Source organism: Chiloscyllium punctatum, chromosome 41 (assembly GCF_047496795.1).
Source record: "Chiloscyllium punctatum isolate Juve2018m chromosome 41, sChiPun1.3, whole genome shotgun sequence".
Lineage (NCBI taxonomy): Eukaryota > Metazoa > Chordata > Chondrichthyes > Orectolobiformes > Hemiscylliidae > Chiloscyllium > Chiloscyllium punctatum.
Window position 1 is genome coordinate 30,094,381 of NC_092779.1, and position 18,560 is coordinate 30,112,940.

Below are 18,560 nucleotides of genomic sequence, written 5' to 3' on the forward strand. Positions count from 1 at the left end.
CATATCTCTGTAGATTCCTTGAGTCATCTCATTACCTGCCTTACCATCTTGGCCATCAAGTCCTGCAGACTGTGTAAGCCTTGCGGAGCGTGTGTCAAGAATTTGATAAGGACTCATGGTTGTTAAATTCTCATTGTGAGAAAGTCTTAACAGAGGCCTCAAAAGAGGCTAGATTTTGGACTTGAAGAGGAACATCATCCAGCATTGCTGCTAAGTGGATGAATACCATGGAGGAAGGAACATCACTGGAGAGTCAAATCCCATGTAGTGTTAGTCAGAGACTTGGTGACGTCAGGAACTGTACCATTTTAGGGAGCTGGCTTGATACACTAATTAAGGGTTACCACTTGTGCCATAATAAAGTTATCTTCCTGTCTTTAGATATATAAAGTAGGAAAAAGTGCTTTACTCTTTTCTTTTTAACAAAGTCACTCTTTTCTCCCTTTTATTATTAACACATGTTGAATAAAATTGATATCTTCATGCTTTATATAAAACTGAGTTATTCATTCCTTTGTGACTGCGAAAGAGACTTTTACACTCTACAAAAGGTGCAACTCCTTCTGGACAGGCATTCCTGCTCATCGAAACCAGCTAATTTGTGACGTCCTCAATAATAAATGGATGTAAAAACTGAAAGAACTGCGGATGCTGTAAATCAGAAACAAAAACAGAAATTGCTGGAAAAGTTCAGCAGGCCAGTGAAGAGACTTCAAAGTTAACGTTTCGGGTCCAGTGACCCTTCCTCCGAACTTGGTTGAAAAGGCTCTTGGTCAGGAAGTGGGTGGGAAAATTTCCTTTAAAAGTAAACAGGTAACGTTTATCTGATCTGGATCGGTAACAAGGTTGGGAAGTTTAGGCTATTAATGAGCCTGTGCTTAATTCATGGAAGCAGATTCCTTAGAGACTTTCTCACAATGAGAATTTAACAACCATAAGTCCTTATCAAATTCTTCACAGTGGAAACAATTAATGTTGATGGATTCAAATGCAAGCTGGCTAGATTTCTTGCAGAATGGTGTAAAAGTAGATTGAAATATGATAAGTGTCAGATGTTTGTGAGGTTCAGACAGTTGTGAGATCTTACAGAGCGTATAAAGGCAGATGAGTCTGGCCACATGCTGATGAACAGTATTTTCCAGAATATATGTATAAGTGTGCATGAGCAACCATTCTTATAATCCTCTAATGTTTATGCATAACATTAGCATAACAGGACTCAACAATTATTCTACCTTCGACCAAAGCTTCCTAAAGCTGTGTACCCATCGTGCTTTCTTTCCCTCCTAAGCAGGTCTGATTCAGACAGATTGATTGAGGCTGATGATTACTGAACAATTATTTTATCAGTCTATCATACAACCACCAGCATGGTAGAAGGAAGATTAAAAGGAGCTAGACCTTTCTTTAAATAGAAAAACAAATTTCAATCATTAGTCAGATAGGCTGACTTCATCCTTATTGCAACAGGGCTGACTGGAATTTTGCTTCAGTTCTACTGATTCTTTCAGCAGTGATAGTACATGTCATCAACATTGCTGTCAAGAAAGACTGGCTTTGCATAGCCTGCTCTCTGAGACTTGGCTTGGGTACTGTCAGAACCATTCAGCTCCTGACTTCAGTACTGCCTTAGTTCAAATATGGATGAATGAGTTGAATTCCAGAGGTGAGGTGAGAGTGAGTGATCTTGAGATCAACGCCACTTGTTAACAGGGATTGGGAGGAAAACTTTCCATTGGTTGGAGTCATACCTGGCAGAAAGGAAGATGGTTGTAGTTGTTGGAGGTCAGTCATCAGCTCCAGGACATCGCTGCAGGAGTCCCTGAGGGGAACGTCACAGACCCAACCATCTTCAGCTGCTTCATCAAAGACTCCCTCCATCATACAATCATTATTGGATATAGTCACTGATGATTGCATACTGTTCAACATCATTCACACCTCCTCAGATACTGAAGCAGTCCATAGCCAAATCCAGCAAGACCTGGATAATATCTAGGCATGGGCTGACAAGTGGCAAGTAACATTTGAGCCACATAAATGCTAACCAATGACTATCTCCAATGAAGGAGAGTCTAACCATCACCCTTTGACATAGTATAACCAGTACTGATTCTCCCACTTGGTTACCATTGGCCACAAACTGATTAGAACTAGCATTATAAACACTGTGACGACAACAACATGTCACAGTGTAGGAATTTTGCAGCTAGGAACTCACCTCCCTACACCTCAAAATCTGACAGCCATCTATAAGATGCAAGTCAGGAATGTGAGAGAATACCCCCCACTTGACTGGATGAATACAACTCCAATAACATGGAAGAAGCTTCTCACCCATATAGAAAAAAGCAGTTTGCTTGATTGGCATCACATTCACAATATTCATTCGCTCCACCACTGATGCTTAGTAGCAGCAGTGTGTACCATCTACAGGATGAACTGCTGAAATTCACACAACACCTTTCAAACTCATGACAAGTACCACCTAGAAGGACAAGGGCAGCAGCAATATAGGAACATCATCACCAACAAGTGCCCCTCCAGGCTACTCACCACATGAGGAAATGTATCACTGTGCCTTCAGTATCATTGAATCATAAATCTGGAACACCCTCCCTCATGGCATTGTGGGTCTACCTAAAGCAATTTATAACAGTAGTTCAAGAAGGCCTACTGCCTTTTCAAGGACAACTAGGGATGGGCCTAGCCAGTGTCACCCAGATACCACAAGTGAATTAAAATAGTATATTCTTGGGGAGACCCCATCTAGAGCACCATGTACTATGTAGGTATTGTTACCCTGTGATAAAGAATTACTCAAATTCCTAGTGTATTGAGAGAGATGTTTATAATATTAACAGATTCAACAGGGTGACAACTTCCTCTGAAACAAGAATCAAGAATGAAGAACTATATTCTTCAAAGTTGGGCTACTGTGGAATGAAAACAGGACGATAGCAGCTGCTGCTTCAGTAAGAGGGATTTGGTTTAGCATTGATCTGGTCTCTTGCTGCTTGCATGAGCTTCTAGCTGGGCTGGAACTGTTACAGCTACGACCTCAAATTTGGTCAAGAGTGCTGATGGATTTGCCTCAGGAGCTTTTACATGAGTGGACTGGATGTCTGGGGACCTTTTTCCCTGGAGTGTAAGAGGCTGACAGTGACGTTATAGAGGTTTATAAAATAATGAGGGCATGGATAGACTGAATAGCCAAGGTCTTTTCTCCACAGTAGGAGAGTTCAAAACTAGAAGGAAAAGTTTAAGGTGAGAGGCAACTTAAAAGGAACCTGAGGGGCAATATATTTACACAGGGGAAGGTGCATATACAGAATGAACAGCCAGAAGAAGTGGCACTGGTGAGTATAATTACAACATTTGAAAAACATTTGGACAAGTACATGGACAGAAAAGGTTTACAAGCATATGGGCAAAATTCAGGAAAAAGGACTGGTTCAAGTTGGGAGACTTGGTGGGCATTGATGAGTAGGACCAAAGGGTCTAGTTCAGTGCTGTATGACTCTATGGAGCTTTCCTGATGAAAAGTAAACATTTTGCTTAAAGCTTTCAGGTGCACTGGCATTCCTGACTGAGCATTCATTAACGTACAATAAATGCTCATTAATTCCCTCGCATGTTGGAATTATTTTCATAGTACTAAGCCTTTTAGGTAATCTTTCATATAAAGATTAGCAGCAATCTGCAATTCTCTCCCCTAAAAGGATGTAGATGCTTAAACAATAGGAATTTCCTTATTTCGGAAGGATATTAAGGGAAAAAGAATAAAAGTCAATAAATGTAACTGGGGTGTACATTGGCTATAATTTAATTGAATAGTGGAATATGGTTGAGCTTCTAAATATTCTACTCCTGTTCCTCATGTTTCTATTGCCAGTTATGAGCCATAGGCTGCTGTCCAAATGGGAATTTTGGAATATGTTTTGATTTTTGTCATTCCCAGTTAATGTAAATGCATCACACTGTGAGCAGGATGGCCAATCCTAAATTGGCCTTGACACAGTCAGGATAATCCAGCATAAGCATGCTCTCTGTGATGTCCTGCAGCCTATTCCTTATGACAGGTGAACCCCACCCACCACTGTCTGGGAACATTCCTGCTGATTACACACATTGTTTCGCTGCTGAATGAGAAGATCATTAAGGTATATCAGCACGGGTATATGAGCACCAAGCCTGCATTGACAGATACAGGAGGAGTCCTAGACCTATAATTGCCTGAGTGCTTTGCTAGTAGGAAGAACAGGGCATAGAGGACTGCTAAAAGGTTCTAAATGAGAGGTAGTTCAGTGCTGTCAAAAAGCTGCACTTGATGAAAACCAATAAAGCGTTATATAATTTGTGTGCCTGAGTTGTTTACCTGAAGTTATCTTTTGTTTTTGTGTCCTTGTCTCACTCCAAGCAAAGCGTATGTTCATCTATTTGTGAAGCGAGGTTAGTGAGCTGTTAAGTGGGCGGCATGGTGACTCAGTGGTTAGCACTACTGCCCCACAGTGCCAGGGACCCGGGTTCAATTCTCACCTTGGGCAACTGTCTGTGTGGACTTTGCACGTTCTCCCTGTGTCTGCGTGGGTTTCCTCCCACAGTCCAAAGATGTGCAGGTCAGGTGAACTGGCCATGCTAGATTGCCCATAGCGTTAGGTGCATTAGTCAAACGTAAATGTAGGGGAATGGGTCTGGGTGGGTTGCTCTCTGGAGGGTTGGTGTGGACTTGATGGGCCGAAGGGCCTGTTTCCACACTGTAGGTAATCCAAGCAAGTGCTGTAACTTTTCTTTTGTTTTGAGTGGGAATGCTATCTGATGTGTGAGAGGCAGCACTCCTGGGTTTCAGAGAGTGAAGTGTTGTCTGTGTGTCATTTATAATGGCGCCTGCAAGTTGGAGCTCACTAGTTCAGGCGAAGACAGAATTTTCTGTCCATCTGACCCTAAATTTACTGTTTTTATCCATTCATGCACCTGCAATGAGCTAAGAAGAAGGTAACAGCATGAGAAAATCTGACCCTTCCCCCTGAGCTTTTGTTTTTAGTCCCACCTCCACACTTAGTCACAAAAAAAGCAAGCTCTGTGCAATCTTTAAGTGCCACAGAGTTAGAATTTTGATCAGAGAATACAGATGTATTGAAGCTTCATTTTAAAGTCATCTGTTATTTTTATATTTCTATTATCAAATTCAATGTCCATACTATAATGGAAATTGTTAGTGTAAACTTGCTTTGTTGTAACTGCAGATATTAAGAAAATGACAGATTGTGTCTCTTCAGAAAAGGAACGGAATGGTATTTGTCCACCACAGAGTATATTATTATAATGGTAAGTCATTCTGCTGCAAAAGGGCTTTAATTTATTAAAATATCACAGCACACATTAATACATTCTATTTAAAAATCAATAGTTGTAGCACTGCAGTTTATTAAAGGTTGCGGTAAGGCAATAGCGTGTCCCAGTGTTTTATTACAACATTATTTTTCACTGTTTCCACATCCTACTCTAATTTAGCAGCTGCTATTTTCATGAGATTGTAAAAAGTGTCACTTTGAATTACTACATCTAGTATCTCTAACTTTAGTCTGGTCATCAACAAGGAATCTTGCATGGAACGCAACCAGACACATTACTTTCACCACTGTGTTCTATGCATGCAGTGTGTACCATCCACAGGATGCATGACAGTTCTTCAAGTAGCACTTCCCAAATCTGTGGCCTCCACTATCCAAACAGAGAAGGGCAAGGTGAAAACATCATCACCTCTAAGCTCACCTCCACAGCACATAACATGCATACTTGGAAACATATTAATACTATTCGTTTGTTGTTGCTGTGTCAAGATCCCGGAACTCTGATCAAGGGTCATTCAACCCGAAACATTAACTCTGATCTCTCTCCACAAATGCTGCCAGACCTGCAGAGCTTCTCCAGCAATTTCTGTTTTTGTTCCTGGAACTCCTTGTCTATCTTTTAGGAATGCATCCGTCACTGAAATGCAGGTGGTCAGGATGGCAGCTCTTCACTATTTTCTCAAGGGTAACTAGGGATGGATAACTGACCATGCTGGTGAAACCTGTAACCCCATAGGATTAAAAAACAACAAAGGCACTGAGAATGCAAGATATAGCCTGTAATTTACAGCTATTTTCTTGATGAGCAGGGCAGCCAGAAATGACTAATGCTCGAATGCTCAACAACTTCATTGTGACAACAAAAGCAATAAACTCTCACGGAACCATGAACACGTGTCAAAATTGTACTCCATGGTGTAATGCTGAAGAACAAGTTCTGTCTGATGGCCATGTGGATTCTCTCTCTTGGGATCATCTTCCACAGCTCTGTGCACAACCACTTGTAGATCAGAGGTGATTTTTGGTCACAATTAATTATGATGCTGAGGAGTAGCCTAATTTCTAAGTTTCTGGTGAATCCTGAAACTTATATTTGCTGCAGACTTGTGTTGTTACAATGATACATGGACATTCTAGAGGCTTTACAGGATACAAGTCTCAGAAAAATAATGATAGGACAGAAATAACGCTGATAATTGATCATCTCCAATACTTGATTTTCATTTATATTCATTTCAATATCCCAAAGTCAGAATTACACCCAAGGAATCAAAACTAGTGTCGTCTTCATGTGAGCTGCAACTGGACAAAGGCATACGTTGAGGGGCTAAAATTTTGTCTTTCTTTTTCTATCATCGTAATCTCTTATGTGGACTTTCTTATTTGCCATTTGCTAATGTAAACTTGTCACACTCTAATTAAGTCCTCCCATCATTGGCAACACTGCAACAATTCTACTGGCAATTACAGTGTGACATGTTCACAAAGGAAATTCTCATTGTGAAGAACTGATAATGCAAAAAGTTGAGAGCAAGTGTGCTGCAGTCAACTTTTCCTTCTTTGGATGGCAGCTATTGTAATATACTCAATTATCTCTTTTCTTTTAAATATAAAGTTCTGAACGTAAAATTACCTTGTTACTTTATTACTTGTCCATGGGATGTAGGGGTCACTTGCTCAGCCAGTTTTATTACGGACCCCTAACTGCCATTAGCTTCCAAGGGTCTTTTCAGAGGGGCAGTTAAGGGTCATTTGGTGCTGTGCGTCTGGAGTCACATGTAGACCAGATCAGGTTAGAATGACAAATTTCCTTCGCTTGAAGGGCAGTATTGAAGCAGATGGGAATTTATGGCAAACAACAATATCCACATGGTCACAATTAGGTAAGCTTTTAATTCAATTTTTAAAAATTTAATTTAAACTTGAGCATCTGCCATGGTGAGAATTGAACCTATGTTCCCATAGCATAAGCCTAGGTTATTAGGCTAGCAACATGGTCATTACACCATTGCCTCCCCTTGAAGAAAAGCAATATTTATTTTTAGCAATGTCATTGCACTTAAGCTGTACAATGTGAAAAAACCAGGTGAGGAGGGAGAATGGACTTCCCTCTTTTTAACTCACTCTTGATTGGTCCCAACTAATGTTTTAACTTTCTTTTTAATCATGAATCAAATATAGCCTGCTAGAAAGTGAAGTAGCAATTGCCAAGGTTGAGTGAAAGAAAGAGAAATTTTGTTACCTGCTGATACAGAAAACAATAAGAAGAATCATGACGTCAATCACACACACAAACATTAAGTCATATGTTTAAAAGGGACAATGTCTAGTACAGAGAGGGAGAACAACGATTTGCAGTTTAAAGAATCCTCAAAGTCCTTGAAGTGTTATCACCTTAACTAGTGATCTCCAAACTTCTTAAACACGTTTTTAAAAATGTAAATGAATCTTGGGATCTATCCTTAAGAAAATATAGAATTAATAGCATATTTTAGTGTTCTGTAAATCTAAGACCAAATATGTATTCATTTTGTCCTCTATTCACCAAGTCTCAATGGGATACTTGTGACTGTACATTGTCTGCCTTGAAGGAAGGGTTGTATTTTGAGACTGTTCCAAACATACGATCCATTGAATGGGTATCTGTAAGCCAGGTGTAATACTCTTAATTAGGAGAATGTTACCTCCCATAGGTATAAAAGTCAAAGTAAAGAGTCAAAGTAAAGTTTCACTTCAAAAGCACAAGAGATGTAGTGGATATCTTTTCCTCTTTACAAATCCCCAGAAACCACTGTCCCTTGTTCTGATTCTCAGCTTGATATCATTTTGCATAGTAATTATCTCCATGCAAACTCCACCACTACTTTTTAAATCAAATACCTGATAGGATTTGGTAGTCAACCCACCAATATCTACTGGAAGGAAAGGATTTGAGACAAAGATGAAGTTTTGTTCCATCACATCTCATTACCAGCTGAAGTGACCTGTTGAATTCCTATGGTAAATTTGCCAAGTATACGCGGAGATTTTCTGGGGGTGCACTTTATCAACATATAGAAAAAGTGCACTAAATGCAGCACTCTAACCTTATTTGCCTGTGTTAGTTGGCACAGTTGGAATATAACACAAAGAAAATTGTGTGTGGAACATTTCTTATTGAGATTCATAACCAGAGCTGTTGTTGCAGCAGTCTGATATAAAAAAGCCCTTTGATTACTACAGCAGGTATTCACCCTAAAGCCCTTTCCATTAACCTTCCAGGTGAGAATCTTTTGGTTTCATTGATGTGTATATCACGATCAGAACTGTGTGGATGTAACCCTGCAGTCTCCTCCAATGTTTTAGTCAATATTTTGAAGCTAGCAAATCAGATGCCATCAATCCTCAAAATAGGCCATCCTGTTGATGCCCTTTCAAAGGCCGAATTCAGAACTTGAATCTATGTTCCTGACTATACACACTGCTAGTATTCCTGGGATTTTCAGAGAAAGCTCTGAATCCATATTGAAAATTAGGAACTGTTCTTATATACAAAGGGAAGCTATTTTTGTTGGCAGAGTGTTTATTGTAGATAGATTTCAAATAATTGGCAAAAGAACTTGAAAGGAGATAAACAACATTCTGTTAAAACCACATTCTTGAATATATTACTTATCAAGTGTTGGAAGCTGAGCATCAGAAACAAATTTCAAAACGCAATCGAAGAATCCTTGCAAAGGGAAAAACAATGCACAGTTTTGGGCAAAGTGCAAGAAAGAAGAACTAATTACATAATTTCTTTAAAGAGCAAGCACAAGCTCCATTTGGGTGAATGGTCTCTTTCTGCATTATACGATTGTAGGTATGTTCTATATCAACCTGTTCAGAGATGTTATTGCACATGTCCAGAAGAGGTGGGACTTGAACCTGTGTTTCCTAGCTCAGAGGTAGGGACACCACAAGAGCCCTCAGTATATGTTGGCAAGACAGGAGTGTAGAAAGATCTTAGAGACACAGAGTATCTTTAAGGGGTTACTGGCAATCCCCTTTAGTAAGTTCAATTGATAAAGGTCAAGACCTTCCACTGCTGAATGGCCAAGATCAGGAAAAAGGATCTTATTTTTCACTTGCCTTCGCAAGGCCTGTTGAAATTATTAAGACAAGCTAATGACAGTAGAATTTGAACATCAAACCTTCATTTGATTGAAATATTTTGGGCTTTTACACAGCAGCAGCTTTATCTATTTAACCGAGACCTAACATGGGATTTAAGATGCTAACTTCTTGACTTCCAGCTGTTGTTTGCCAAACTCTGAACCTAATGCAAATAGCATCCTATTTACATGTCAAAACAATGTCTTAAAACAACATTAGATTAACTTGAGAGCCAAAAATTCCAATTACTTCTCCTGTCAGTTATGGACAAAGGTGAGATGCAAACCAAAGGCGTGAATGAAATCAATAACCTGAATAAAGAAAAAAAGATTTGCCCAATGGCTTTTTCGGTTAATTCTGTGTTAGCAGGAGACAAAGTCATACCTATCTTGGCTTTAGTACCTGGGCTACTGAGTCAGTTGATCTCAACCAGGGCCCTGATCATGACCTTCATTAATCATGACAGAATACTAATCACTATGAAGCCCCTGATTTATTAATTCTGCCAAAGTGTTTCAACATGTATGAGTGGGACTTTGGGTGAGGTGCTGGTCAGATTCAGCAGCATGCTACCCACAGTCTAAAAGCTATTTAGTGACACTAAGTTTGCAGATGACACCAAAATAGGTGGTGTAGTGGACAGTGAAGATGATTATCTCAGAGTACAACCGTACCTTGATCAAATGGATCTATGGGCTGAAGAGTGGAAGTTGGAGTTTAATTTAGACAAATGTTAGGAGTTGCATTTTGGTAAGGCAAACCAAGGCAGGGTCTTTACAGTTATTGATAGGGCCCTGGGGAGTGTTGCTGAACATAGAGACTTAGGGATGCAGGTACATAGTTTCTTGAAAATGGAGTCGTGGGTTGACAGGGTAGTGAAGAAGGTATTTGGTACACTTGCCTTTATTGGTCAGTGCGTTGAGTATAGGAGTTGGGAGGTCATGTTGCAGCTGTACAGGACACTGCTTAGGCCACTTTTAGAATAATGCACACAATTTTACTTGCCCTTCTATAGGAAAGATGTTGTTAAACTTGAGAGGTTGCAGAAAAGATCTGCAAGGACATTGCCAGGGCTGGAGGGTTTGAGTTATAGGAAGAGACTGAATAGGCTGGGGCTTTTTTCCTTGGAGCATAGGAGGCTGACGTGTGGTCAAAGTCACAAGGGACAGGGATAGGCTGAACAGCCAAGATCTTTATCCTAAGGTGTGGATGTTCAAAACTAGAGGGCGTAGATTTAAGGTGAAAGGTGAAAACTTTAAAAAGGGCCTGAGGGGTAATGCTTTCATGCAGAGGGTGATAATAAGACATAGCAGCAGAAATTAGGCTATTCAGCCCATTGAGTCTGCTCTGCAATTCAATCGTAAGTGGCTGATAAGTTTCTTAAATCCGATTCTCCCACTTTCTCCCCATAACCTTTGATCCCCTTGATACTCTAGAACCTATCTATCTCAGTCTTAAATATACTCAATGACCTGGCCTCCACAGTCTTCTGTGGCAATGAATTCCATAGATTTACCACTGTCTGGCTGAAGAAGTTTCTCCTTATCCCCGTTCTAAAAGGTCTTCCCTTTACTCTAAGATGCATGTTTGGAATGAGCTGCCAACAGAAACAGTGATGGCGGGTACAATTACAACATTTAAAAGGAATCTGGATGACTATATAAATAGGAATGATTCAGGGGCATATGGGTCAAATGCTGGCAAATGGGACTAGGTCAGTTTGAGATGCCAGGTCAGCTGAGATGAGTTGGACTGAAGGGTCTGTTTCCATGCTGTATGACTTTATAACTCTGTGACCAATATTTACTCCTCAACCAACAACACGAAGCAGATTGTCATGTCATTGTCGCAATTAACTCAATTATCACATTAACTCAACTGGACTCACCACATAAACACAGTGGTTACAGCAGAGGTTAGGAATACTGTGGCAAGTAACAGACCTCCTGACTCCCCAAAGCCTGTCCACTATCTACAGGGCACAAGTCAGAAATGTGATGGAATAATCCCCACTTGCTTGGATGAGTGGAGCCCCAACAACGTTCAAAAAGCTTGATAACACCCAGAACAATGCAGCCCGCTTAATTGGCACTATATCACAAGCATCCACTCCCTTCAACACTGAAGCTCAGTAGCAGCAATGTGTACTATCTACAAGATACACTGCAGAAATTCACAAAAGATCCTCAGACAGCACCTTCTAAACCCACGACCATTTCCACCTTGAAGAACAAGGGCAGCAGATATATGGAAAGACCACCATCTTCAAGTTCCCCTCGAAGCCACTCACCATCCTGACTTGGAATAACATTGCCATTCCTTCAGTGTCACTGGGTCAAAATCCTGAAATTCCCTCACTAATGGCATTGTGGGCCAGCCTACAGCAGGTGGACTGCAGCGGTTTAAGAAGGCAGCTCACCACCGCCTTCTCAAAGGGCAAATAGGGACAGGCAAAGGGCTTTTGCCCGAAACGTCGATTTCGCTGCTCCTTGGATGCTGCCTGAACTGCTGTGCTCTTCTAGCACCACTAATCCAGAATCTGGTTTCCAGCATCTGCAGTCATTGTTTTTACCTACCTAATAGATACTGGCCAGCCAGCAATGCCCACATCCCACAAATAATAAATTTTAAAAATCACTTTGTGGAATTCTTTGTGTGTAAAATAGTCAGCTATAGCATTTAAGAGGTATTCAATCCTTTTGAATATGGAGAAGAATAAAAATAAAATAATACAGAACAAAAGAAACTCAGAGAATTTAAAAGGCTTAAGGGCTGGTCAATAATTTCTTACTTATAAAATCATTACATTTCAATTGCTTTATTTAATCATTTATATTTAGGCATATAGTAAGAGAAATCAGACAATAAGCACCTCAAGCCTGTTCTGCCATTTAATTAAATCGTGGCTGATCTGTATCTTAATTCCATTTACCCACTGACATTTTGTCGCGTTAATACTCTTGCCTAGCAAGAAATCAATTAAATCAGTTCAGAAATTTTCAATTGACCTAGTCTCAGCAGCTTTCGGAGAGAAAGATCCAGGAGATTCCACTCTTCTCTATTTGAAGAAGGGCTTCTGATTATAAGGTACTAGGTCCATAAGACGTAGGAGCAGAAATGGCCATTCAGCCCACTGAGTCTGCTCCGCCATTCAATGAGATCATGGCTGATCTGATAATCCTCAACTCTACTGCTTTTTCCCTATAACCCTTGATTCCCTTACTGATGAAAAAGATGTCAATCTCAACCCTGAATATATTAAATTACTTAACCTCTACAGCCCGCTGCACAGGTTCATTAGATTCATTATGAGAGATGAAATTCCTTCTCGTCTCTGTCTTCAGTGGGTGATCCCTTACTTCCTTACACTGAGCTTCTGCCCTCTGGTCCTAGACTCTCCCATAAGGGGAAACAACCACATCGCATCCAACCAGACAAGTCCCAAAGAATCCTTTGTGTTTCAATAAGGCAGCCTTACATTTACTTAAACTCCAATAAGCAATGACATCACCACTGAGTGGTCTAGCTATAATTTTAACATTACGCTCCTTGCTCTAGATGCCTTACTGAAGGGAAAAATTTATAGGTGTTCACGTGTCAATTCATTTAATAATATTATAACACCTTAATTAGATCACTTATTCATTTGCTACGCCTGAAGGATTAAAAGCCTCGTGTACGCAACCTGCCATCATAATTTAATCACTTGAGCCCAGCACAATACTGGTGGATCTGTACTTTTCTTTCATCTTCTTTAGTTGCTCTGAGCTGAATACTTGTGCAAGCGTGGAGTGCAGTTTGGCATTCGAATATCCACACTTGATTGTTTCTAGAGGAAATCCAATTTTTCTTCACATTTCTGATTTGGTAAGCATTTTCCTCTGGTCTCTTTGAGGGATGGGAGTGCTTCGTGAGAAAAATGCAGACTGTCCTGGCGAAGCTGTGATTACCCATTTTTAATTGGGCACAGGAACAGGATTTTCTATCACTTAACAATTTTATTTGGTGGTGTAGGGCTTTCGAAGCTCCTTAGAAGCATGGCAGTTTGAGAGTTTGTGAAGAATTTGTACATGCTGCTGAAGAGTTTGGAACCTACCGAAAGGGGAGTGTAAAGTGTTTTCACGCATTCGCATGTCTCTATTGATGTTGAGTTGTAATGTAAATGGGTTTTTAGTGGAGTGAATCATCCTGAAAAGTGAAGTTGATCTTTACAGTTCCCAGTCATGTGTACTTACCCATATGCATTACACTATTTTTTCAAAGTCAGAAAGCAGCATTACGCAGTGGAACATGTAGCAAAATGTCCTCTCGGCCTGTATGGCCATCCTTTCTACTATAAAACACATGGCTCTGGCTGATTAAACAAGATGTAATATTTAAAAAAATCTTAACCACTTGACCAATACTTTGTGCTTCTAATACTTTAAAAACTAGTCCTCATGAGTAAAAATATAACCTTTCCCTTACATCAATTCACAGGTTTTCTGCTGTGAAACTGAAATGACCACCTTCTGTTTTATCTTTCTCTGACAATACTCTTTTTTTAGATATTGGTGGACATTATTAATGCTTAGCTGAGCTTCAACTGCTATTGGGTTTCAATACAGTTGTTGTTCCATTGTTTGAGAAAGAATGACAGTTTCGAAAGTTGTTATATCAGATTGTCCTGTTGACATGACGCAAACTAATAGGATTACAAGTATTGCAAGGTTTCTTCCACTTGGAAGAATGCATCTTCTATATCATTGAAAAGAAAGCATTTGTCAGTTGGTGAGGGGTATATTCTTCTCCTTGAAGGAATATATAGTATATTCCATTAGTATTGCATGAAATCTGATGATGTGTACATAGTTGGTGACTGGCAATGGTGGATTCACAGGGGATATCAAGGTCACATGGGTGACTTTAAGGGCATGGTTGGCATGGGAGGTACAGCAAGCTCTGATGCATGTAGGACGAGGTACAAGGGACCATTGATCACTGTTGGGAGCTGAGGTACTGTGTTCGAGATTTGTCTTCCGCACAGTCTACTCTTCATGTACTCTGGTGTGAATCACAAACTACGCTGAGTATCTCTCTCTGGTATGCAAGAGCAAAAAATAGTGTGTGAAGCAACACATGGCTCAAGTGTGCAAGCCAAAAAAAAATTTGGCCTGTCATGTCTGGCATTGTTCCTAAACTGAGATGTACCTTGAACAATTACAAGCTATTAGGAGGTATATGACAATCTGATTTTCCCATTCCATATTTAGCCTCTACTCAATGCCCTACTCTTTTGCACTGGAGGGAACATTTATTGCCACCTAACCCTTAACAAGCAGGCATCTGATGATAGTGAGCATTGTCTAGAAACTAGAAATGTTTAGTCTGTCTAAATTAATGGCACCAATTTGCTCTCTTTGAATAGATATTGCAAGTGAACTATTTTGGAGATAATGACACAAGAGTACCAGAACAAAGCAGAAACAAAATTGAGTAAAGAAAGCTTAATGGATGCAGGTTAATCTCACTGATAATTCAAAATGAAAGTGAGTACTCTCACAGTAGAGCTTCTAATTTAGAAGGGTCACAAATTCCACTGGCTAAAAGATTCTGGCAATATCTAACCCCTTACTACAGCTAGCACAGCTACATGAATTTACAAACTTGTATAGCTCAAATGACTCAGCAAAATGTTTCAATGCAAAAAAAGACACTAAACCACCTATGGATTGACGTAAGGACAGCAAAGATATACCTGTAGAATATCTGAAAGGAACAGGTGAGACAAAGAGACAGAATGATTTGGAGAAGGCTTTATAGGAATTAAGGGCAGAAATTCAAGGATGCACAAGACACCAGAATTGTCAGAGGGCAAAGGTTTTGGGAGGGTTGGCTAGTGAAGGTTGTAGAGTTGGGAGTACTGCAATTATTCAAGGATTTGATAACTGCAATAAGAATTTTAAAGGCAGGAAAAACAACACAGAAAATAATATTTGCAAGCACAACTTTGAATGACTTACCTTCCAGCTCCCCGCAGCCAAATTCTGTAAGGCTCCTGCTGCCCCCTCAAGGGTATCTGGATTTGAGCACTCTGACAAAAGTGTGAGGTAGGGTTTGACTATTGAGGGATGCCACAGGAGCTGTATGCCCTTTGGTGGGTCTGTTGCTTCTGGAAGCGGTCCAACACCATCCCACTAAGGAACAAAGAGGGAAAACAAATTAAATCTCCATGTAAAGTGAAGTGTCTTGCAACAATTTCTTTAGCCAGCACAGAATGTTGGCAATGCCACTGTACAAAACCCACGAATGACAGAACACCGATTTGTACCACAGCAGCTGAGCATTCGGTTACAAACACAATTTGGGAGTGGAGAAGAGGTAAGACATCTAATGATTTCCCAATGGGGAGAAAGAGAAATTTGGAAGTAAAATCCTGTCTGCCTAACCTTTTCAAAAAGCTTCATGAGAAAACCCAGAGGAAAGGTGTTAAGATCATTTCCACTTCATGAAATAGAAATTTTTGCATCTTTTTTGCAACACTTTCCAAGTTCACGTCAAGACTGTTTCATGTGGCTTTTAGTATCTCAATCAAGACCATCCATTTTACCTTAGCGCCCAATTGGAACCAAGAAAGACATGCATTAATAAATATCTTATTCTGGTTTTCAAGTTACTGGCTTCCTCCCCAGTTCAGAAGACTTCATCCATTTTTGAACCTCCTGAGCTGGGTACATAGCCAGACCTTGCTCTTGTGTTTGGGTCACTGTTTCAACCCACAGCAACCACATTCCTCATTGCTACCAAACCCATGTCTCTTTTGCCACCACCAACACCACTGATGCAGCTAAAATACGTACAAATTTCCAGTGACTTCAACCAAAATAAATAATTATGTACGTGGGAATGAGTACAAGAACAGGAGTGAACCATATAAACCATCAAGCCTATTTTGCTATTCAATTAGATTTTCTCTGATCTGTAGCTTAACTCCAATTACCTGTCTTGGTAACTTATTTTTTCTTTATTCTTTCACAAGATGTGGCTGCTGTAGAAAAGGCCAACATTTGTACCCATCTCTAATTGCCCTTTAACTGAATGGCTTGGTGGGCCAATTCAGAGAGCTGCTAAAAGTAAATGCCATTCACGGGGGGTTAGAAATATCATGTAGGTTAGACCAGATGAGGATGATAGATTACCTCCCCTAAAAGATACTTGTGAACCAGATGAGCTTTTCCAACAATTTTTTAAAAATACATTCATGAGATGAAGGCATCACTTGTTAGGCCAGCATTTATCGCCTATCCCTATTTGCCTAGAGGGCAGTGAAGAGTCAACAACATTGCTGTGGGTCTGGAGTCATATGCAGGCTAGACCAGGTAAGGATCATTCCCTAAAGGACATCAATGAACCAGATGGGTTTTTCTTGACAATATATTCCTGGTCATCATTAGACTCCTAATTCCAGATTTTTATTGAGTTCAAATTCTACCATTTGCAATGGCAGGATTTGAACCTGTGTCCCAGAACATTACTGGATCGCCTGGTTTAACAACCCACTGATAATATCACTAGGCCATCGCCTCTCCTAATGGATAGTGGCTCAATGGTTACCATTACCGAGACTGGTTGACGAGGGAGGTTGAATGTCTAGTAAAGAGGAAGAAGGAGGCTTACATAAGGTTGAGGAAACAAGGTTCAGACAGAGCAGTGGAGGGATACAGGATAGCCAGAAGGGACCTGAAGAAAGGGATTAGGAGAGCTAAGAGAGGGCATGAAAAATCCCTGGCGGATAGGATCAAGGATAACCCCAAGGCATTCTATGCGTATGTGAGAAACCTGAGAATGACGAGAACGAGGGTAGGTCCGATCAAGGACAGTGGTGGGAGACTGTGTATTGAGTCGGAAGAGATAGGAGAGGTCTTGAACAAGTACTTCTCTTCAGTATTTACGAATGAGAGGGACTGTATTGTTGAAGAGGAGAGTGTGAAACGGACTGATAAGCTAGAAGAGATATCTGTTAGGAAGGAAGATGTGTTGGACATTTTGAACAACTTGAGGATAGACAAGTCCCCCGGGCCTGACGGGATATATCCTAGGATTATGTGGGAAGCAAGAGAGGAAATTGCAGTACCGTTGGCAATGATCTTCTCGTCTTCACTGGCAACGGGGGTGGTACCAGGGGACTGGAGAGTAGCGAATGTTGTGCCCCTGTTCAAAAAAGGGAATAGGGATAACCCCGGGAATTACAGGCCAGTTAGTCTTACTTCTGTGGTAGGCAAAGTAATGGAAAGGGTACTGAGGGATAGGATTTACGAGTATCTGGAACGGCACTGCTTGATTAGGGACAGCCAGCACGGATTTGTGAAGGGTAGGTCTTGCCTTACAAGTCTTATTGAATTCTTCGAGGAGGTGACCAAGCATGTGGATGAGGGTAGAGCAGTGGATGTAGTGTACATGGATTTTAGTAAGGCATTTGATAAAGTTCCCCATGGTAGGCTTATGCGGAAAGTCAGGAGGCATGGGATAGAGGGAAATTTGGCCAATTGGATAGAAAACTGGCTAACCGGTCGAAGTCAGAGAGTGGTAGTAGATGGTAAATATTCAGCATGGAGTCCAGTTACAAGTGGAGTTCCGCAGGGATCAGTTCTGGGTCCTCTGCTGTTTGTAATTTTTATTAATGACTTAGATGAGGGAGTCGAAGGGTGGGTCAGTAAATTTGCAGATGATACAAAGATAGGTGGAGTTGTGGACAGTGAGGAGGGCTGTTGTCGGCTGCAGAGGGACTTAGATATGATGCAGAGCTGGGCTGAGGAGTGGCAGATGGAGTTCAACCCTGCCAAGTGTGAAGTTGTCCATTTTGGAAGAACAAATAAGAATGCGGAATACAGGGTTAATGGTAGGGTTCTTGGTCAGGTGGAGGAACAGAGGGATCTTGGGGTCTATGTACATAGATCTTTGAAGGTTGCCACTCAGGTGGATAGAGTTTGTAAGAAGGCCTATGGAGTATTATCGTTCATTAGCAGAGGGATTGAATTCAAGAGTCGTGAGGTGATGTTGCAGCTGTACAGGACTTTGGTTAGGCCACATTTG

At 40.6% G+C, this 18,560-nt stretch overlaps 1 protein-coding gene across 15 annotated transcripts in view; it reads right to left on the reverse strand.

The window, feature by feature from the left end:
* The window catches only part of LOC140464970 (catenin delta-2-like), a 1,239,301-nt gene that overhangs the window by 48,080 nt on the left and 1,172,661 nt on the right, over positions 1–18,560 (reverse strand). For all 15 annotated transcript variants that reach the window (XM_072560655.1, XM_072560657.1, XM_072560654.1 and 12 more), the window contains one exon: positions 15,491–15,664. In XM_072560655.1, the coding sequence (XP_072416756.1) occupies positions 15,491–15,664 (174 nt within the window). The remainder of the gene's footprint in view (positions 1–15,490; positions 15,665–18,560) is intronic.